At 55.0% G+C, this 20983-nt stretch overlaps 7 protein-coding genes across 7 annotated transcripts; 3 read left to right on the top strand and 4 right to left on the bottom strand.

The window, feature by feature from the left end:
• Positions 1-1274: 1274 nt before the first annotated feature.
• On the bottom strand, positions 1275-3678 carry CkaCkLH20_00218 (neutral/alkaline non-lysosomal ceramidase; the record flags this gene model as incomplete). The annotated part of the gene is made up of 2 exons (XM_038882938.1): positions 1275-1860; positions 1916-3678. 2 exons carry the CDS (start codon positions 3676-3678, stop codon positions 1275-1277), a joined length of 2349 nt encoding a protein of 782 aa, XP_038751643.1.
• Positions 3679-4346: 668 nt separating this feature from the next.
• Positions 4347-6117, bottom strand: CkaCkLH20_00217 (selenium binding protein; the record flags this gene model as incomplete). Its single annotated transcript, XM_038882937.1, has 6 exons — positions 4347-4532; positions 4592-4922; positions 4978-5039; positions 5098-5404; positions 5467-5705; positions 5788-6117. 6 exons carry the CDS (start codon positions 6115-6117, stop codon positions 4347-4349), a joined length of 1455 nt encoding a protein of 484 aa, XP_038751642.1.
• Positions 6118-7810: 1693 nt separating this feature from the next.
• CkaCkLH20_00216 (uncharacterized protein) lies at positions 7811-9362 on the top strand (the record flags this gene model as incomplete). Its single annotated transcript, XM_038882936.1, has 7 exons — positions 7811-7952; positions 8005-8240; positions 8295-8408; positions 8466-8545; positions 8601-8946; positions 8995-9116; positions 9173-9362. 7 exons carry the CDS (start codon positions 7811-7813, stop codon positions 9360-9362), a joined length of 1230 nt encoding a protein of 409 aa, XP_038751641.1.
• A 2865-nt stretch (positions 9363-12227) lies between these two features.
• On the top strand, positions 12228-12817 carry CkaCkLH20_00215 (camp-regulated phosphoprotein family protein; the record flags this gene model as incomplete). Its single annotated transcript, XM_038882935.1, has 2 exons — positions 12228-12263; positions 12401-12817. 2 exons carry the CDS (start codon positions 12228-12230, stop codon positions 12815-12817), a joined length of 453 nt encoding a protein of 150 aa, XP_038751640.1.
• A 727-nt stretch (positions 12818-13544) lies between these two features.
• Positions 13545-14606, bottom strand: CkaCkLH20_00214 (uncharacterized protein; the record flags this gene model as incomplete). Its single annotated transcript, XM_038882934.1, has 1 exon — positions 13545-14606. One exon carries the CDS (start codon positions 14604-14606, stop codon positions 13545-13547), a length of 1062 nt encoding a protein of 353 aa, XP_038751639.1.
• Positions 14607-15275: 669 nt separating this feature from the next.
• On the top strand, positions 15276-16540 carry CkaCkLH20_00213 (uncharacterized protein; the record flags this gene model as incomplete). Its single annotated transcript, XM_038882933.1, has 2 exons — positions 15276-15508; positions 15577-16540. The coding sequence occupies 2 exons, from the start codon at positions 15276-15278 to the stop codon at positions 16538-16540; spliced, it is 1197 nt and encodes a 398-aa protein (XP_038751638.1).
• A 988-nt stretch (positions 16541-17528) lies between these two features.
• On the bottom strand, positions 17529-19259 carry CkaCkLH20_00212 (isocitrate dehydrogenase; the record flags this gene model as incomplete). The annotated part of the gene is made up of 3 exons (XM_038882932.1): positions 17529-17953; positions 18024-18560; positions 18881-19259. 3 exons carry the CDS (start codon positions 19257-19259, stop codon positions 17529-17531), a joined length of 1341 nt encoding a protein of 446 aa, XP_038751637.1.
• Between the last annotated feature and the right edge of the window lie 1724 nt (positions 19260-20983).

Here is a 20983-nt window from a genome sequence, read left to right as displayed (position 1 = left end):
AAACGTCACCACCTATGCAAGAGAAGAGTGAAAAGGAAATTTGACAGAAGAGCGATGGAAAAAAACGAAAGAAGGAACAGAAACGTCCAAGCAAACACACACATACTGCGGGACAAGCCCCATGGCCTGGTGCGTGGCAGCGGCCCTGGGCAGGGGTCGCGACTCTGGTTTCGGAGTACGCTCGACCCGAAACTAGCAAAACCCCTACCCCCATTGTATCGCAAGGTTGAATGGGTAGCGTGAGCTTAGCCTGAACAAACACACGCGCTGGTAGAGGGCGGGGTGGATTCTTTCCTCTTGCTAATGGTCTGCATGTGATTTGTCGACATGGAGTAAACTTCGAGAAAACGACAATATGAAGAATTGGCGATTGTTCTTTAGGTATGGGATGTCGCTCTCGCGACAGGGGTAGGTTCCATCCGATGACAGCAGAGTTGCGCCTCCTCGCTTGGAAAAATGTTCCCGTTGATTGTTCTGTAGCGAGAATTCAACAATCGCCGGATGTACCGCGTCAATAGGTTGAACAACAAAGTAAGGTATGTTTGAATAAGGTCACGACAGCTTGATGAATCACAGACTCGGGAAGAAGCAAAACTCAAGAGTCTTGGGCTGCAAGCATGGAAGCAGAAGCCCACCCATGTGTGACACGCAGTTGGTTCCCGGCGGGGCGGGTCCACCAAGTGGGGTGCACTACACCCGTACCCAAGGTCCCTATTGGCAGCGGTAGTTCACCCCATAAATTGCCCCCCGGAGACTTTCTGCAGGAGCCAAAACTGCTTTCCTCCCCGCATGCATTTTCATGGGATGTCAATTCCTTTCCTCTGAAAGTTACGATAAACGAGGTACACGAGACGACCGAGAACCCCTCGTAGGATTCCGAGGTGTTCTAGAGGCGCCACTTCCAACATACGCGATATTGACTGGCTTGATTCGTCGTCCAGCCGACAGAGAGACACGTCTTGCACGTCAACTTTAAAATGCTGATGTCTCGGCTGCGCCCGATGCAGGACAGCGGCATGGCGTGTCTAGGCAAGGTCCGGGGTCTAGATTACCACCGAAAAAGCACTTCCAATTTGTGCCACCACAGCGACCTGGTTACCTATTCCGCCTGCTTCCTGCCATGAGCCAACGTTACTCTCGGTTTTTAACACACATGCTGATAATCATCCAGTCTGTCTGTTATATTTCTCCTAGCATTATGTCTCTGCCCACCTAATCCATGGTATCAAGGGCCCCCGTCCAATGTCTAATTCCCAGCCAGCGCCCACAGAATATCAAAGCAAGTCGAATTGTCCGCTGGTACCCTCAAAACTAGTAATCTTCCCCCCTAGAGCCTTGGAATCTCCATGGTAGCGGAAGCGGTACGTCCCTGGTTCCGCATCCTCCTCCGTCTCCCATACGATCTCGACTTCGCTGGTGGCGAGGAGATCGCTCGTCCGCTTCCAGTGGAAGATCAGTCCCCAATCCTGGTCATCTCGAACAACATCCCACTTAGTGATTCCCCCTCGGTCAATGACAAGGCGCTCAACAGAGGCATATGTTCCTTCGAGCTTGAGGTCGTTGCGTGGGTTTGCGCCTACAAACGTAGCTCGCACAACCTCACCAATAGAGTACTTCTCTCTCACGTCTTCCTTCACATCACCGAAGCTACGGAAGACAGGCGTTCCGTCTCGCACAACGCCAGTAATGAAGCTCAGAGAACGATCGCTGTTGTCCGGGGGGAAAGGTCGGCCAGCGTGGGAAGGCGGTGCTTTGGCTGACGAAGCGCCCAGCGACGGGAGGTATGTCAGAGTACGATTGATGTATGCGTCCAGCGTGTATGGCCCGTAAAGCGTTGACGCGCCTTCGTATCGTTGGATCCTACCAAGCCGATTAGCGCCTGAGTATGATCTCTGGAGTGCGGTTCTATACTTACGCATATTCCTGCTGGGTCGTGATGTAGTGTGTATAACTGTTCGCCGGCCCGCCAATGACCACGATAGGTTTCACTTCAGTCTCTCCTCCGAACAAAGACTCGGCCTCATCCCTGACGGCATCTTTCCATCGACGTCCGGCCATGGTCGACGCTTCGCCAGGGCTGACAATAATAACCAGCTGACCGACTCGGAAAGCTTGGATGTCGACAATGTTGGGGGTCCACTGATACGGGTTGAAAACTTCGCCCACGTCTAGCAGAATGGGCTTAGGGGCGTGACATGCAAGCTGATCCTGAGTTGGTGCCTTCAGTAGCCCGGAGACTACTTTCCACAAAGGCGATGTGTTCGAAGAGTTCGAGTCGTGTTGAGTAAAGTCGAAAGCCCCAGGTCCGTCAGAGGTACCCGCCGCAAATGAGTATCCCAATGCCGCAGGACAAGTTCGAACCTCAGTCCCGTTGGGAAGTTCGAACTCGAACTCTGACATGTTGTGGAAGGTGTGGAAGGATTTGACCCACGATCCGCGCACTCGCTGGGCATTGTCACCCATTTGATCGTGGAGCTTCCTGGCAGCATCAAACTGTCTTCTGCCAATTTCGTAGCATGATGACGCTCCATTATCCTTCTTTCGGAAGAAGGGGCCTCTCGCGTGACACTTCTGACTCTTGCCGTCGCCGCAGGTGCTCGTCTTGAAGTCGCACTGCGAGCCACTGCCATCTTCGCACCAAGCGCCGAGGACATTGGGGCTGACATCTCCCATGTTGGCCTGCGAAAAGCCCGCAATGAAGTTCCGGGTGACGTGATCCTGCCCTCGGACACTCTTCTCGAAAAGCCAGGCCGCGACGCCTTTGTTGTCGCCCGAGATGAGAGTATTGTTGCCAAGCATGGAGGTGCCGTGGGTTGGGAACCAAGTCAAAACAGCCATACTCTTGCCATCAGAAGCTCGCTGGAACTTCAGCAGAGTCAAATCTTTTTCGACGGACCCGTCTTCTTCGGCACTGATGTTGTACCTAGAGCGTTCCTCCTCGGGGTTTGCCATGTACGCATACAAACTCCGGTTGATGTTGGCGCCCTTGACTTTTGTAGTTCCAACGCTTAGGTGACCCGGCTCCAAGCTCTCGTGCGCACGCCGAATTGCCAGCAGCGTGCCGTCAACGATAGCCCGATAACTCTGCTTGTTGAATCCCTTGCTGGTGATCTGCGGTAGAAGATAGTTGAGCCAGGCACCCGGCCCAGAGTGGGAATGTGTGCCGGTGAGAGCCAGGTTATGGTGTCCATACATGGAGTACTCGTAGCCTAGGTCCGCGATTCCACGTAAGACGCCGTAACGCACTGCGGTGTCTCCAGACTGGGTGTCCAGGATAACGTAGACGAATCGATCGTCAGGTCTGTCAACGCTTCCGACGATGAAAGCACGGGCATACAACCTCTGTCGAAGTCCAGAACCGACCTGTTTGGGATCCGCGTAACCCATCATGTTGATCTCCACAACCGGACCGGTAATGTCAGCGCGGCCGGCGCCGAGAAGATACAGGTCATTCTCCGCATCGATGTCCGCGGTGTTGAAGCTGCCGGGAAACCACTTCCCGCCATCGTAGAAAACTTCTTGGGGCGTAAATAATCCGTAAACGACCAAACAGGACAGAATCAGGCCGACCAGGCAAAGCAGACGGGGAGCTCTCCGGGAGCTTGGTGGGGCAGAAGCCGTTTGAGTTGCCGCCGCCGGAGAGGCGGGGCTTTTATCGACGCTTCGTCTTGCCGGCATTTTTTAAGTCTATGCCAGTGTGAAATGAAGACTGATTAAAACACGAGTAGAAGTGAAGTCGAAACGAAGAGACGGACACGGGGCGCAGGGGTGTTTAGCGTTCAGCCATCCCGACGAACGCGCGGATGGATGTTAGGTATGTGCGACACGGAAGTGCCGGCCGGACATTCAGGGAATGACGCACCCTTACCCGCCTATTCTGGAAATTGTTAGTGCTAGCGCGATGCACGAGCAGTGCCGGAGTTGTCTGTGGACCCCGAACGCTTAACCCGACGACATAATACCTCTTTCACCTGCGATGTCATGGGAATTCATGAGATCTTTATCACAACAGCCCGATACTTCGAGCGCTTACATCTCATTTCAGCGTAAAAAAAAAGCTTTGGAGTGTTGTTAGGAAGCTCTCGTTTTCGCGGTTTTCTTTAAATTCGGACAAAATCCTGATGGTTCTCAATGCGGGTACAAGGACAGTTCCGTAATCTTGGGGAGAACTCGCGATGTCACTGGCACTCCAAAACGGCAAATTGAGGAAGACACGAATTCAAACGGAAACATTAATAAATTTCAAAATTATTACGAAAGACAACTTCAACTGTAACCACTCACATACTCCGACGTCACACGTCATTATTCCCAACAGTCACTCCTCTGTCCGAAATCCAACAGCCTCAGTAGTACTTAGGGTTCTCGGGATCGGTCAGGTCGAAAATGACCGAAGAGTGAGGCCGAGCACCACCGCGGTCCCGGGTGAAGATGCTCTCGAAGTCGATGGTCCTGTTGAAGCTCAGGCCTCCGCCAGGGAGGATGTCGATCCAGTGACCCTTGTAGTCACCAGGCGTGTTCACGATCGAGATCTGTTTGAACAAGGAAGCAGTCAGCAAAAGTTTCACCGCATAGGCAGCAAATTACTTACGTCGCCGCCCTGGACGAAGTATCCAGTCACAAGCAGGTTCTTCTTGTCGGGGCTGATCTTCACGTAGTGCGGTCCCACGATAGGCTGCGTCTCGTTGGGGTCGTCGAGCCTCTTGACGTTGTTCAGGTCCGAGATGTCGAGCGCCGCAACGTGGTTTCCGAGCGTGATGGTAAAGTACGCGAACTTTCCGTCGTCAGAAATGTCCGAGTAAATGGCCAGCGAGTCCTTGGCCTTCGGTCCGAGGTCGTAAAGCAGCTCGGCGACGCCCTGCTTGCCGGATGAGTCGCGGCGGAAGGGATAGATGATCCAGACTTGGCCCGGGCCGACAGCACTGATTGACGTTGTTAGCTATAGGTTTATTTACACCAGTAGACTGCGTTACTCACGTCGCGATGGCGGCGCCCTCGGGATGCTTCGGGATGAACTTGACGTCCTGGATACCCAAGCCCTGAAAACGGTCAGTATCGATTCGCAGTCGACAAATCATCGCATCAGATGGGACTTACATCGGGAATGGTTATGGTCGAGATGATTGTCCGGTCAGACAAGTTCCAGAGCCTCAACGTATTCGCCTTCTTGATGCCCAACGTTGGCTTGAGGATGGTGATAGGAACAACAAAGTCCGAGGTCAGGATGACACCCCGGTCAAAGTCAACCGCCAGACCGTGCGGGCTGAACTGCTCTCCGAGAATGTTGAGCGTGCCAGCGACATCCTCCGGCCATTCGTGGATGATGTCGCCCTCGGCATTGGTCTCGACGAGGCGGCCAGGGGCAGTTCCCACGGCGCTTCCCATGTAGGTGATGAAGAAACCACTGTTACCAACAAGTCAGTCTCTTGTTAGGAAGAAAAGAGGTATTTGAGAGGGTGTACAAACCCTTCTGGCTTCGCTCTGATCTCGTCGACGATGGAACTCAAGAGGGCGCGGTTGGACTTCTTGAATTTGGGAGCGTAGGGGTTCGAGACGTCGAAGTAGAAGGCGGTGTCTTGCGTCTTGAGAAGTGAGAGGAGACCGCCTCCGATGAGAGTCTTGCCGTCGAGTGAGCTTCCCAGGTGATGAGGCGAGTTACCGCTGGTAGGAACGTCCGTGAGGGCGATGATCTGCCCAAAGGTATCCTGGGAAATCAGGATGTCAGCATACTCAACTCGTTCTGTACGCGGCGACAAGACATGAACACGAAAGAAATTGTAGACACACATCATCCAAACTCGCCGTCACGAGGAAATCCTTGTGGATGTTATCACCAGCCCCAGTCCAGAAGTACCCAATCTTCTTCGGCTTGATGTTGGCTCCCGTAAACGGAGGACTATCAAGCGGAGGTGTGGGCACTTGTAGAATGGGGAGGGGAGGGGCATTAGAGGCCAGAGGCTCTGTCACGCCTGGAATCGAAGGGATCAGGGGAGGCAGGCTGACACCGAGGGGACTCCTCTTGCTGGCCGGCGAGTGGTCGTTTCCATTCACCGGTCCACCCGAGACAGGTGATAGCAGAATGCCCGCGAGAGCAGCAACGTAGGTTTTCGAGAGCATGATAATCGAGATGGTTGAGTTCTGACTGTCAAGAATATGCTAGGAGAAGTCTGCATGACAATGCTTATATCAATGCTTCAATCCGAGCCATCATGTGTCCTTCTTATACCCAGCCATCCCGAAAGACTTGAAGTTCACGAAGGTTGCCTTTCCAAATCTGCCGTTGTGATCATCGACAAAACCCCCTCCATAATATCGCATCATAAACCCAACAAAACTCCTCATCCACGCCATCGACGCCGCAGACACCATGAAGCTGATGATACCGACAGGAAACTCCTTCGTACCTAGCCGCGCAGTGCGGCACATGCTCTAACATGTCTCTGCCAAGACAATCAAGAGATGCTCATCCCAATATCACAGCCGCGAGAGACTAGCCGGTAAAGAAGAAGACGATGTCGCCATCTCACCAACGACGGCAAGTCAAGCATCCGGTGAGACCAGCATGCCCGAGAAGGGTAACCAACACTGGAGGACGTCTCAATCAGGAAACAAGTATCTCACGAGGTCCCGAACCCCTGGTATTCGAGCCTATTGCTGACAACAGGAACGGGAGAGATCGACGGCCGACGGTAGTCGAGCTAAGATTCCCATCAAATCTCATGACCCCAAAGGAGTTCTGGGCCGAGTTGAGACCGTCGATCTATGCCTTGAGTAAGTGTGAAGTTGTGAACATTAAGATCAGTGTTGCTTCCAATAGCTCCAAATGATATCATTGCCGACGAATGGCAAGTCTTAAAGCTGTAGGGATTCACAACGGTGAGTGCCAATCCATCGAGGATCCGGTTAAGGCTGAGAGACAGGGAAGTTGAAGCTTTAGCCTTGGGATTTCAACTTCGAGTGTAATTAATCTCGTAGAGAAAGGCACGACTCTGAAAAAAGACGTGATCGATTTCAGATTTAATACTCCGCTGGGTGATCAACCAGGTGGCTGGGCCAAGGATGCGACCCCCACGACCAACAGCATATGTCGGGGCACAAGGAATCCTTTTTTTTCGTACTTATTCGGTTGAATGACTGGCAGATGAATATGGCAGAAAAGGTATGTTGTTGTCTCAGTTGCTTCGTCGAAGAGGAAAGCACCTTCACAGGTCCTTCCATGTCGTCAATTGTCCTCGCAATCATTTGAACCAGCGACAACCCCAGATCAATCAAGTTGACCGATATTCCCAAAGAAAAAGGTAATCCAAAACCACCGACCGAAGTTAACATTTGAGCACTAACAAGATCCGGTCGATGGCGATCGGCGTCCACCCCACGCTTCCCACGATGTCGTGATCTTCGGACGGATGTCGAATGGCCGGGGTCGAGGCTACCGGTATTCCCGATTGAACGACAGATGCAGACGATCTCAAGCCCGAACCTGCAATCTTTGAGAAGGTGTCAACGAGACAATATTGTCAGGTAGCATCAATAGTCCATGTCGTCATTGAGGACCGTCACTTTCTGGAGCTGCAACCTCACTGTCACCACGTTCACCGCGCCTAACGTGAACGCGCCGTGATATTCCGCCATCGCCGGCGAGAATGCCGTGTAATGGTACTGAGATCGAGGAAATTGTAGTGCTTGGGAGCAGGTATAAATGCATTGTGTAGAGGAGTTTGGTTCGGCCTTGATTATCTCGGCACCTCCTTGTCTACCAGCGCTTCTCACCCATCCCCTCCCTCACTTATTCGTCGCGATTGTGTACGCCATGAAACTCCTCCAAGCCTCCGCGATTGGCCTACTAGGTCTCCTCTCGAGCACGTCTGCCGTGCCGCAGAACACAAAGAGGGACGCCCAGTTCAACGTAGGCCAACCCATCGACGCCAATGGCAAGGGCGGTCCAATCCTCGGTATGTCTCCTGCAAACGATCGCCCGGGATGTATTCTGACAACAAGCCCCAGGAGGCACCAACAACGAAATCGACAGAGATAACCCAGATAACCTGGGCCAGCAGCCGACCGACAACGGTGTGGTCCCGAACCTGAAGTGGAGGTTCTCCGACTCCAAGACCCGGATCCTGAACGGGGGCTGGGTCCGGGAGCAGGTCATCCAAGATCTGCCTCAGAGCCACGACATCGCCGCCGCTCAGCAGCATCTTAGAAAGGGTGGTGTACGAGAGCTTCATTGGCATAAAGTCGTAAGTCATTTCAGTTAACATCAACTACTATATCAATGCTTACCTCACATGCAGGCGGAATGGGGCTTCGTCTACTCGGGATCTGTACTCGTTTCGGCCGTGGACGAGAATGGTAGATACCAAGCTGAGAAGCTGAACTACGGCGACATTTGGTACTTCCCAAAAGGAGTAAGTTTACGCCGGGCAGAAGTATCAGCTTCGTCTCGCTGACTCGGATACTCTCAGGCTCCTCATACCATCCAAGGCCTGGACGACGAGAACGAGTACTTGCTCGCCTTCGACGAAGCCGACTTTGACAAGATTGGGTAGGCAAAGACCCAGGGAAGCAGTCGTTCATGATGAATGCTAATACATTCGAAGCACGACGTTCAACATCGTCGACTGGCTGGCTCACACCCCCCGTGATGTCCTGGCCAAGAACTTCGGCGTCGACCGCTCCGTCTTCGACAAGCTGCCGGCCACCAATCCATACATCTTCAACGGAACCGTTGCGACTCAAAACGTGACCGGAGGCGCCAACGGGTACCTCTCTGGAAACAGCTCGTTCGTGTACCGTACGCTGGAGCACCCGGCCGAGGTTGTCCCCGGGAACGGCGGCGAGTTCCGAAAGATCGATTCGACCAATTTCCCAATCAGCAAGACCATCGCCGCGACCTTTGTCACCTTGAAGCCGGGCGGCTTGAGAGAGCTGCACTGGCATCCCAACGTTAGTCCGCCTTCTTCATCAGACTTGAGCTATTCTAACGGACTGCAGGCCGAGGAGTGGCTGTACTTCCACAAGGGCGAAGGCCGGGCAACGGTATTCATCGGAAATGCGGCAGCGCGGACCTTCGACTTCTCAGCTGGTGATACGGCCGCCTTTCCGGACAACTCTGGGTAAGTTTTGTCCCTATTCCTCCACAGCTGGTTGCCATGCTGACATACAGCCATAGACACTACATCGAGAACACGTCCGACACCGAAGACCTGGTTTGGATTGAACTGTACAAATCAGACAGAATTGCGGATGTTCCTCTCACGCAATGGCTTGCTCTGACGCCGCCGGAAATCGTAGCCCAAACTCTTAAGGTTCCGGTTGAGTTTGTCGAGCAGTTGAAGAAAGAGAAGCAGATTCTGGTCTAGACCGTGTCGTGACGCCAGAGGTAGGGATGTGCTCGCAGAGCTCGGCGAGGGACGCTTTCTTTTCACTGCGCGTGTAATGTTTAGTTACCTTACTTAATTCATGGATTACAGTGTTGTGACAGCTCGCCAATGCGTGTACATGGTGACCATCCCTTCACTGTCCAGGTCACGATGGCACTCCAACGACTCATGTATGGCGCTTCAACATGCATGCAACGAAGGCTGATAAGCGGGGTATCAACGACGGACAGGACCGCCGTCGGGGAGTAAAGACATCGTCCTCCAATATCCGAAAGCATCTCCAACTCCAACAGTTGCCATTTGAGGCCAGACGAGACGGGAATGGCGGGACTCGGTAGGATGGCAGCATGCGCATGCAGGCAACCCTGGGAGACCGGAGCGGGAAACTCTATCAGCGGCTAGCGGCGTTTGGCCAAGCGTATGTGCGCCGCTGGATTAGCAGGGGACCGACGGCTGTCAATTGCTAACTGTGCAACCTCAACCACGCGGGGTCGTATGATGGTTGTAGTCGAGCAACGGTATATGAAGCCATGGACAAAAAGAAGGGTCGCAGAAGCATCCCATTGACCGCGAATGACACGCCAGGAGCACGCCTACGGCCGTGTCGAAGTTTCTTGTGTTACCTCGTGCTTCGTGGATGACCTCGGCGACGATGGTGAAAGATGAACTGACTTTCGAGACTTATTGGTGTGGTGTGAAGAAGCTATGGAAAAGAAAGCTGTTCGACACCGCTCAGGTCGTGACCCGGCACTTGCTCCCCGCACACCTCGGGGATTGCCAAAGTCGAAAAGACCGTCTGGAGGTGGTTGCTAGAATGCGGGGAGGGAATGCCGACTGGCCGACTGACCGGACCACCTCGACATTTGGAGCCCATGTGGTGGTCGGTGAACGGTGGCGGTCTTTGGAGGCAGACACACGAGAAGCTCTGATGTCGGTTTGTTGTTGTCCACCGAGGCATGGCAGGGATAGCAGCTTTACGTCACTTATGGTGTTTGGATACTATATCAGACATTGAGGATCGTCCCCTCCTTGAACTAGCTGTCGCACCTGGTACTGCCGTGGGCCAGTCAAGAGCTGATAGAGTGAAAGGTTGATAAGGGCCGAGGTGAATGCCACATCGAGCTTGGAAGGCTTGGAGCTTGGATCCGGTCGCCATGATAGCGTCTCCGGGTATGCGAGCCCGCGGGACGGCCGCAGGCACCAAGGACATCAGGATTGGGCCCAACGGATGCCCAGCGTCAAGACCAGGCCGATCGGGTGGCCAAGCGGTAGCTCAGGGACCTGGGGATCGTCAGGGAAGCAGGAGAATCAACGTGTGAATCTTGGAATGCCTCTGGAAATCTCGTGTCTCGGTGGGGGCTCGCCAGTTGGCCGAAGAGGCGCGTTGCATTCTGTCTGTGGCAGTGCGAGCTGCATCAGTTCCCGAGAAGCAGCTCATCCCTTCCATTTGGGGACGAGTCGAGTGGTCAAGTGAGCACCTGGAAGATTTCCGGTAGGGCGGACAGCCGTGTCATCGACGACGGTTACGCATGTTGCAAATGATGCGCGTCGTTGGTGTCGGCGCGGGGAGTTAGCTCAAGTTGATGAAGACGAAGAGCAAACTGTCGGTTCGCCGGGACGCGATTATGACCAAGAAATGAGTGATGTTAATGTGTTTGCGCGTTGTTATTGCTTTGACAGAATGCCTGACAAGCAACGATAGACCAATGGCGAAGACGACAGCGAGACGATGATGACAAAAAGTTGAAATGGCCGTTGGAAGGCGACAGGGACGTGCAATGCAGCGCAGGAGCCATCGAGTCTTGAGCCGGAAGGAATCCCTAGCACGCTTCAGCCACAGCCAATGGACGGCCCCCAAGTCTCAGACTAACAAACCAGGGTCCTCCACTGTCTTCACCATTCCAATCCATAGGTTTGCTGCAATGGAGATGCCCCGTTGTTCGCGTGTCATCCAGCCCACGCAAAACCTGGGTCGAGTTGGAGTCATTGGGGTCTGATGGCACGATACAGCAAGGCAAAGCTTGGGGTTGAGAGGAGCAACAGTTACGTTACTCAATTGGCAAGACCAAGCAGGGCAAAGTCAGAAAACAAAAGCAATCGTGAGCTGGCAAACGGTGAATCCGAAGCGAAGACAGGGAGACTAGCAATAACACGGACGGTAAACATTCATGCAGCCAGTAGTTCACGGCGAAAAGACGGAGTGCCTCATGCTCAGGAGCTGCTGGACCTTGACCTGGACCCTTTTTCTCTCTTGTTCAGGGCATCCTATGCTTTGCCGTGTCCATGGGAACCAGATGAAACCGAATTTTCTCAGAACCATCTATAGTTAGCAATCAAAATTCACTCCAATCCTGAACCCCATTCCCATTGTCGTTCATCTTTCGATGACTCGTTTTTCTGCAGAAAGTCTTGCTCGCCGTTTGTCCAGCTCAGCTTAAGGTAGGTAGCCAGCCTCAACTTGGATTCTTCCTCGATAGAGCGGTACTTCTTCGGAAAAGGTACGTACCGAACGCCCCTGGAAGAGCTGCCCTACGACTGTACCTACCTACGAATAGTACTGGCACTCGCGTCCAGTTGGACCCGGCCTGACTTCACTGTCTCCGTCCCTCCCCCTCCTCCCCAAAAAGAAAGGGGCCCCGCTAAAAACCACTAAGACGTTACCATCCCACTGCACCTCCAACTCCCGTCACATACACACACCTGCATCCCACCTCGTCCACAGCAACCGTCCCTCCTCCGGTCTTCTTTTCCGCGGCACCGCTCCTTTTATTTGCCTCGAGAAGTCGTAGAATCCTCCTTATCGAGCATCAAATACTCCTCCAGCAACCCAAACACAACGTCAAAATGAACCCGCTTCAGAAGAACAAGATTGACGTTTCGGTACGTTAGCCACGCCCTCCTTCCTACCCAATGCCCCACCTCGACGACGAAGCCCGCGATTGCATCACAGCACACGCAATCAACCATTCTGCTGCCCGCCCTTTCGAACCAACTCTTGCTGACTGCTTCTGATACAGTCCCTTTCCCCCGAGGAACAGCGTCTCTTCCGCCTCTACGGCAAGCTCCCCTCCCGATCCGACCACTTCGCCAAGCACTTGAAGGAACGCAAGTACTTCGACTCGGGCGACTATGCCATGTCCAAGGCCGGCAAGGGCGACAGCGTCGACACTGGCGCCGTCGGCAGCCAGCACCCCGTCCCCGAGAATATCCCCCACCTCTCGAGCCCGGTGAACAACTCCTCCTCCTCCCTCAACGGCGGCGCCAAGCACCACCCCACCGTCCCCAGCGGCGCCCAAGCCGGCAGCCCTGTGAAGGAGTCCAGCTTCCTCAACCGAGAGACCAGCGCCGAGGAGGTCGAGCAGAACAAGGACAAGGAGAACAACTCGCCAGTCGATAGCGCCGCTAAGACCGAAAGCATTCCCATCCGGAGATGAGAAGCTCCCCTCGTGAGCCTTTTCGTCCGGCGTCCTTTCTCTGCGTTGTTATCCCAGGTTTCGTGACGGGTGTTTATCGGAAACTCCCCGGAGGCAAATTGGGTGTTTGTCTGGGGGGCTGAATTTCTACCATGATGTTATGATGAAGTGTTGAACCTTTTCATGAGACTCCTTGGCGTTGGATTGGGTGGGAAACCAAGCACAATCGGTTGTTGAGTGGAAAGAGACTTGAGTTGTCGGCTGCTTTGCTGGGATGAGCGGCTTGGACGACACGCCAAGCCTTTGAACGCTCTCCTGGCTCTGCGCGGGACTTCTAGGAAGACTGATTTTCCGTACATGTTTTATGGGCTGGGGCGGAGGGAGTGAACGATAAATGAAAGCAGCCAAATCAAGACTATTCTGTCTTACCAAACGCGGGTTTCAATGTGATAGCACCGGCTCTTTCATCAGTGTAGGACGATGTCGAGACGTCTTACAGACTGTGTTCACCCTCGAATACTCAGCGGGTTTCAAGTGGGAGCTTCCACTCACTGCAAAACCATTAATGCCTTGCGGAGTATTGGCTTGTAGTCAGGAGTTGTTTGTCATGAAGAAGAAATTCAAGTCTTGGACAAGTTGTGGGATCCCGATGTATTGATAAGCAAAAGACAACTTTTTTCTGATGCCATACGCCATCCCATGTTCCTGTGCCCTTCCTCCCAGTCCCAAATCCCTAGGGAGGCCCTTTTTACAGATCCAACGCCTTGATGGCCATATCCTTGGCGCCATCGAAAGTCTTGTTTCCACCAATGAAGCCGGCAGCGTGGACGAAAACGCATCCGGGAATGCCAGAGATGCCGTCCAACTCCTCATCTCTGAATCCCCTCCACGCCTCAGGCAGAGGCTTGCGGCTCTCGAAAGAGTCCTTGGTGACGGGGACGGCCTGCACGCGCCACTTGGCATCGGGAGTGGGCTTCTCGGGGTACAGCACGTACTGAACGGAAGGGTTGCCGCCCTCGAGAGAGTAGAGGTGGTCCTTCCAGGGAGCGCTCTGGCCTTCGAGAACGAGAACGCGACCCTGGGGGTCGTACTGGGTTCGCTTCTCAAAAGCGGCCTGCACGACGGCGCGGGCGGGCAGCCAGGCCTTGGTGTAGTAGTCAAGGTCGGCGTCGAACTCCTCTCCGATACGGCGGCTCGCCTTGGAGAAGCGCTCATCCTCCAGACGCTGGGCCTCGACCGGGTCCGAGGGGACGGGGTCGTTCCAGTTGGGGTTCAGGCGGCCCACGATGGCACCGAGGGTGAAGGCGCCCTCGCTGAAACGCTTCTCGAGGCCGGCAGCCGCGACGGCCTTGGGGTCGTAGACAGAGATTCCGTTGTCGTGGGCGTCAAGGGCCTCGATGAAGCTCTCGTACAACTTCTTGTATAGCATCTCGACCTCAGCGCTGTCCTCGGCAACAGGGGCCTCCGCGCCCTCGCTGAGCTTCTGGGCGATGATGGCCTTGCCGAAGTGCATGAAGACGAGGCCGGCGCTGGAGAGCTTGGTGGCTCTGCCGGGGAAGGTGGTGGTGAAGCCGCGCTGGTGGTGGTCGTAGCGCTTCTTGCCATCGTCATACTCACCGCCGACGTCGACGACGGTGTGGCAGGTCTCGAGGAGCTTGGTGTCGCGGGTTCGCACCAGCTGGGAGTCTTTGTAGGTCGGCAGCAGGCGGAGCATGTGCACGGCCAGGGCCTCGTCGGCGTGGAAGTGGCCGTTGTGGGTGCCGATGGTGACGGGCGACATCTTGACTCTCTTTGCAGCGTTTTCAGCCATTCGTAAAGGGTTTGTTCTGAAGAAGCTGCGGAACATGCAGCTGAGGGGGAATAAGTGGGTGAAAAGTTGGCTGGCTTGTTGCGAGAGTACCAGCTCAGCGAAATCGACAACCAGGAGGGTGAGAATTCGAAGTGTTGGTGTCCGTTGAAATTGTGGGAAACAATAGACCCCGCAATAGAAAGACTGGATGAATCGTCAAGAGCAGACGGTGGTAGTGGTGATGGACTGCAGAAGGCAAAAAGTGAAGTTTTGAGATGTGATAGCCACACCCCACAGTATCTGACTCGATCCACACCACACTGTGCACTGTCCGCGATGGGGGCTCGCTTATCTCAACACCCACTGTATGCCTATCAGTGACGCTTTTCCCAAGCTTCTAACTGGCGAGAAGTTACCAGGAACGTGCATCGTAGCCTCGTCCGTCGCCCTGCATCCGCGCGCCCGTGGAAACCCCCAACTCAGCTCTGGTCGTTGCCAATCCTAGGGCCTTCCTTTAATGCCATCCATCAACAGCAGCAACTTTCAACAAACCTTAATGACCACAACAACCTTCCATCTATCATAGCCTGCTCAATTCCTTTCTCCCCCATCAATCGACATCATTTCTCCGTCGCGATTGATTGCCCCGAACGAGCATCGAAAACTCCATCCTCTCCGAACCTGCCCACCATGCCTGCCGCGATGGACGACGCGAACGGCAGCGTCGCCCGCGACGTGAAAGATGAACACAACGACTCCGATGATGGAAGGACGGGCGATGGCAAGGCGACGTATAAGTCGTGGAAGAAGAAGTACCGCAAGATGCGCATCACGTTCGACCAGAAGATGCACGACTGCGAGGACCTGCATCGTCAAGAGTCAAAAGCTCTTGCTACTGCGAAGCGCATCGCCATCGAAAATGAGTGAGTCCCTTTGTGTCCCATCACCACCGGCAATCGTACAACAGCCTGCTGACTTTTGCCGTCATCAGTCGCATTCTCGACCTGCTCCTAGACATGAACACATCAGCCCAGCTCCCACTAGACAAACGCATCGACATCTCCGAGGAGCCTCCCGCGGATCTCCCCTACGAACCCCTCGATGTCGACACATCCGCCGAGAAGAATGACCTAGAGGGGCCGACGAAATCACTCCGAAGTCTCCTCAAGGACGTCCCGCACTCCACATATACCCAAGCAAAGGAGCACTCCCCTTCTGTCGTTGCCGACATGGAACCTTTCTCAGGCGAGACGCATCCTCCTCCCTTCCTCACCGCCGACGACATTGACGACTACCTCTACGACATCGACAGGCGCGTCAACCCGGACAACCTCCTACCCACCCTGGCGCCCTCCGCCCGTACCAACGTTCCCTTGCCCGAGACAAACCCCCATGCCCTGTCCCAAACCATAGCCATGAAGAACCCTACGAGTGTTTACAACTGGCTGCGAAAGCATGCACCCAAGACCTTCCTGCAGGACGCCGAAAACGCCGTCTCCAGTGCAATGGACGAGGAGAACACCGTCGAGACGCCTCAGACCGACGGGCGCAGACGACGCGGCGGCGCCAGGGGCGAAGGCAGCCGTGGTGGACGCGGTTCCCGTGGAGGCAAGCGCGCGTCTTTGGCCCTTTCCCGCGCCGAGCGAGCCGCCGAGAAGGCTGCTGAAAAGGCCGCCATCGCCGCCGAGAAGGCCGCCGCTATGCGCGAGGCTGCCGAGGCCTGGGAGGCCATGGATGAGGACGACGACGAACACGCGGTCGCCACCCCGGCCACGGGACGCGGAAAGCGGAAGCGGGCCGCACCCAGGGACGACGACGACGGTGGCTACAGACCTAGAGGCTCCACCGGCAGACCGGCCAAGAAGAAGCGTAAGAGCGAGAGCGTCGATGTCGGCACGCCGACAGTGTCCAAGAGGGGACGCAAGAGCGAGGCCGCGCGCGACAGGGACGACTAGACGGAGCGTCCTGCCTCGGCGGCCGGCGATGCTCCGCAAATGGAGACGCGGGCTCAATCGCGGGCTCGGTCGCTGGCTGAATCGCAGCGAGAAACTCCGGACACCGACACATCGTTGCGTGTGGATCCGATGAATCGTGAAGAAACGCAGTAATCACGGGTGCAGTGATCGCTTCACAACTACGGGTTGTCGTCGATGGGGAGAAATGGATCCATGATGGTATCAGGCAGCTTCCATGGCGCTCAGTTTGACGGGGGAATTCCACGGGACTCTTTTCTTTTTGTTTTGTTTCCAGTCCTGGCAGTCCCTTTTTTTCCATTGCCGATTTCTTCTAGACTTGTACTGTACATTACGCGTTAAATTCAATTGGGAGAAAATAGCCTTCTCGAGACAGAGCCGGGTTGGAGCATCTGCGCGTGTATGGAGGACTCGAAGATGGGGCAGGCAGGCAGGCGTCACGGAAATTCAGCGCGGGAATACTGCTCGCAGCGGGTGTGTGTGTGTGTGTGTGGATTCAAATGGTAGGCAGGGCAGCAAAGTAAATGACACACTTCTTCTTTCCTTTTTCATGTTTGTTGATGCATAAAAGTGTTTCGTTATGTACCTGCTGGACGCTTCTCTATATAAAAGATAGCCACCCAAGGTCCTTTCTTTCTTCCTCTCTTCCCCCACCTCGCTCTCTCTCCGTTCTGTCTTCTAGCATGTGTAAATGCTTGCTGACGGGTTGTGATATCAAAAATAATAAGAACGGAAAATACAACAGATATATGGCCATGGCATGACGTTGCTGTTTGCTTTCAAATGCCCACAACAGGGGAAAAAAGATGTGACGCGATGCCCATAGATACAGAGGCGGCCACCTCTCTCCATCTTTCTACAGTTCCGGGGAGAGTGATCCGATCGGATCCGACCCCTTCATCATGTCGTTCACCTCGTTCTTCTTCTCTACGCCGCTAGGATCGGTGTTCATGAAGAGTTTGAACACCTTTTACAGCTTCTGCTTGAGGGTGTTCTTCATGCGGCGCTCGACGGCGTCGAGGTACTCGTTGGTGGTGACGTAGTCCTCGCGGGCGGTCTTGCCGCAGGCGAGGGCGAGGTCCTTGGTCATGATGCCGTCGATGTCGACGGTGTCGACGCAGGCCTTCTCGAGGGACTCGGCGAAGGCGACGAGCTCGGGGGTCTCGTCGAGCTTGCCGCGCTGGATGAGGCCGCGGGTCCAGGCGAAGATGGAGGCGATGGGGTTGGTGGAGGTCTCCTTGCCCTTCTGGTGCTCGCGGAAGTGGCGGGTGACGGTGCCGTGGGCGGCCTCGGACTCGAAGGTCTTGCCGTCGGGGGTGATGAGGACCGAGGTCATGAGGCCGAGGGAGCCGAAGCCCTGAGCGACGATGTCGGACTGGACGTCACCGTCGTAGTCTGCGTGGCGGGACGTGTTAGCTTGCGGGAACCCGCTGGGGAGAGGATGTGGTGATGGGGGGAGACGTACTCTTCAGAGCCATGATGTATCCACCGGAGCTCTTGATCATCTGGGCGACCATGTCGTCGATGAGGCGGTGCTCGTACCAGATGCCCTTGGCCTCGAACTCGGCCTTGTACTGGGTCTCGTAGAGCTCCTGGAAGATGTCCTTGAAGCGGCCGTCGTACTTCTTAAGGATGGTGTTCTTGGTGGACATGTACAGGGGAAGGCCCTTCTGGATGGCGAGCTTGAACGAGGCGTGGGCGAAGCCGGTGATGGACTCGTCGGTGTTGTACTGGGTCTGGGCGATGCCGCCGCCGTTCTTGAACTTGAAGACCTCAATCTCCTGGGCCTCGCCGCCCTCGGGCGTGAAGACCATCTTGAGGGTTCCCGGGCCGGGGAGGACGGCGTCCTTGGCGCGGTACTGGTCACCAAAGGCATGACGGCCGATGACGATGGGCTTCTTCCAGCCGGGCACCAGACGAGGGACGCGGGGGATGACGATGGGCTCGCGGAAGACGGTACCGCCGAGGTGGTTGCGGATGGTGCCGTTGGGGGAGAGCCACACTGCGGGAGGGGTCGGTATGTTAGTCTATGAGGAACTACTGCACATGATGTTCGCTGCTACTGGGGGGGTTACAACTCTAAGGATTGGAGAGGAACGGGAGGGGCTCGGGCTGGGGCTGATCGCGCGGGAGCTGTGCATCGGGAAACTCAATGCAGGAGCCGGCGCCGCGTCCGGAATGCGGGGGAAAATCAAGCTGCGGAAGCGAGACAAGTCTCCCCGCGGTGCGCATGCCACCCGATGCCGCCATCCACGGGACTACTTTGCCGGCGCATGCGCCGAAAGGGTATTTGCGAAAAGAGGCAACTGGGCAACAACTCACTCTGCTTCAGCTTGAACTCCTCAACGCGGGCCTCATCGGGGGTGATGGTGGCGCACTTGACACCGACGGAGTACTTCTTGATGGCCTCGGCGGCGTCGAGGGTGACCTTGTCGTTGGTCTCGTCGCGGTAGGGCAGGCCGAGGTCGTAGTACTTGAGGTCGATGTCGAGGTAGGGGTGGATGAACTTGTCCTTGATGGTCTGCCAGATGATGCGGGTCATCTCGTCGCCGTCGAGCTCGACGACGGGGTTCTTGACCTTGATCTTGGCGGCGGTAGCCATTGTGCGGGCGATGTTGAAGGCGGAGGCGGACTTGGGGACGACGAAGGAGGGCCGGAGGGCAAAGGTTGCGGGACGGCGGAGGAAGCATGCTGCGTTCATGGTGACGGTTGTGCGTGGTGTTTCCGCGGGGTCACTTTTCTGTTTTGTCTGTCTCGGAGAGGGGTCCCTGATTTTTTTCTTCGGCTCTTCGGTCGATCGGGCAGAGGGTTCAAGAAGCCGCGGTTACTGTCAGAACTAGGTACCGGGCTGTAGTATGATTCGGGTGGCGGCGGAAGGAGGGGGAAACGATGCAACAAGGTGACTGGCTTCCGGAGCTGTTGGCTTGCTGCAGGATGCTGCTGCTGCTGCTGGTGACGGCGCGAGGAGCTTGGAGGGGAGACGGCTTGACAGCTGGGCTAAAGCTAACGATGACGATCGCGAAGCCACCACAAGACACTAAAAACTAAAGGACGTCGTGGTTTTTTGGAGTTGGAGGAGGGGAAGTTTGCGACAGGCAAAAGGCAATTGACAGCAACCTAGGACACTTTGGAGGATGAGGAGAAGGAGGCGGGAGTGCGGGAGAGCGGGAGGGAAAATTAATGCCGGTTGCAATTGAAACCTGTCAAAGCAAGAGTCAAGCACCGCGAAAAAATACCCTGAGCAAGGTATCGAGAGGACAGAGGGCGAGCCACGAGCGAGAGCGGGAGGGTAGCCGAGCCGAGATCGTCACAGGAGAGTGTTCCGGGGACCGAAGTAGAGGTACCACGAGAGCCTGTTTTGCTGCGTTTTTGCGGTTATTTCTCTCAGATCGTTACAACATTTGCGGCCTTTTGTCAGTACCGCGACTAATCGATTATCGATATCAATGGATAGCATCGGCCCCCCGACCTAGCAGCGAGGGAACTGGGGGGCTCTTTCCTCACCTCGGACCTCTTTTCGGCCACTGCTCTCTGCGATGGAGTCATTTTTGATCCTATATCGGCTTTGAAGCTTGAGCTAAAGCTGACTCTTCTTTTTTCTCAAGCGGCTCTATTGTTTTGGTCTCAAGTCTTGAGGATTGATGTCGCCTGAAGAAAAAGACGCAGTCACGCTACCTTTGCTGCATGAAGAAGGTCAATCTTCTTCAGCAGAGTTTTCTGCAGCACACGAGCCGACGGCAAGCAGAGCAAGCAAGACTGAGGGCATGTGGCAATGGCAGGGTCTTAGCTGAGGTAAGGTGACCTTGTCTCGGGCGCTTGTTAAGCTGCTCTCGTTTCCCCTCCTCCCTCCTGGTTGCGGCCAGATCAACATCGTCATTGGAGGGAATGGGATGGGAAAACTGCACGGAACGAGTGTGATTGGAAGGGCTAAAGCCAGAGGCTAGACGCACCCATGTCACCTCTGGGGGATTGTCCTGATTCTGATGTCTCTGCTCTTTTCCCCACATGTTGTTAGAGCTTCGTGCGGGGAAAGCTCCTTTAAGCCATTGATCAGGGCATTGCTGTTTTGCCGCATTGCCATGTCTTTCGTTGATGTTTATGCTGAACGGAGGCTTCAATTGACCGCTCCGAGGTCATAGAATCGGGAAGCCAAGCCGCATAAGATGCGTTTCTCCTATCATCCGCCAGCTCCTCCGTCCCGTTCATCCAGTCCTTCAACCCCTCATCGAGGATACCCAAGGTCAAACACCAGGCTCAATTGAGGGAAACCCACAGTTTCAGAGCACATCCACCGTCTCTGGAGCTTTCCCAAGACTTTGACGATAGCTCCCTGGGCACTTACACAATAATTGACAATAAAATCATGTCGAGTAAAGCCTCGAGCTCGGTGAAACCACAATTGAGGACCCCACTATGACTGCTTCG

This window comes from Colletotrichum karsti (assembly GCF_011947395.1).
Source record: "Colletotrichum karsti strain CkLH20 chromosome Unknown Scaffold1, whole genome shotgun sequence".
Taxonomy (NCBI): Eukaryota; Fungi; Ascomycota; class Sordariomycetes; order Glomerellales; family Glomerellaceae; genus Colletotrichum; species Colletotrichum karsti.
Note: the sequence above shows the minus strand (reverse complement) of the source record. Positions and strands in the feature narration are given on the sequence as shown.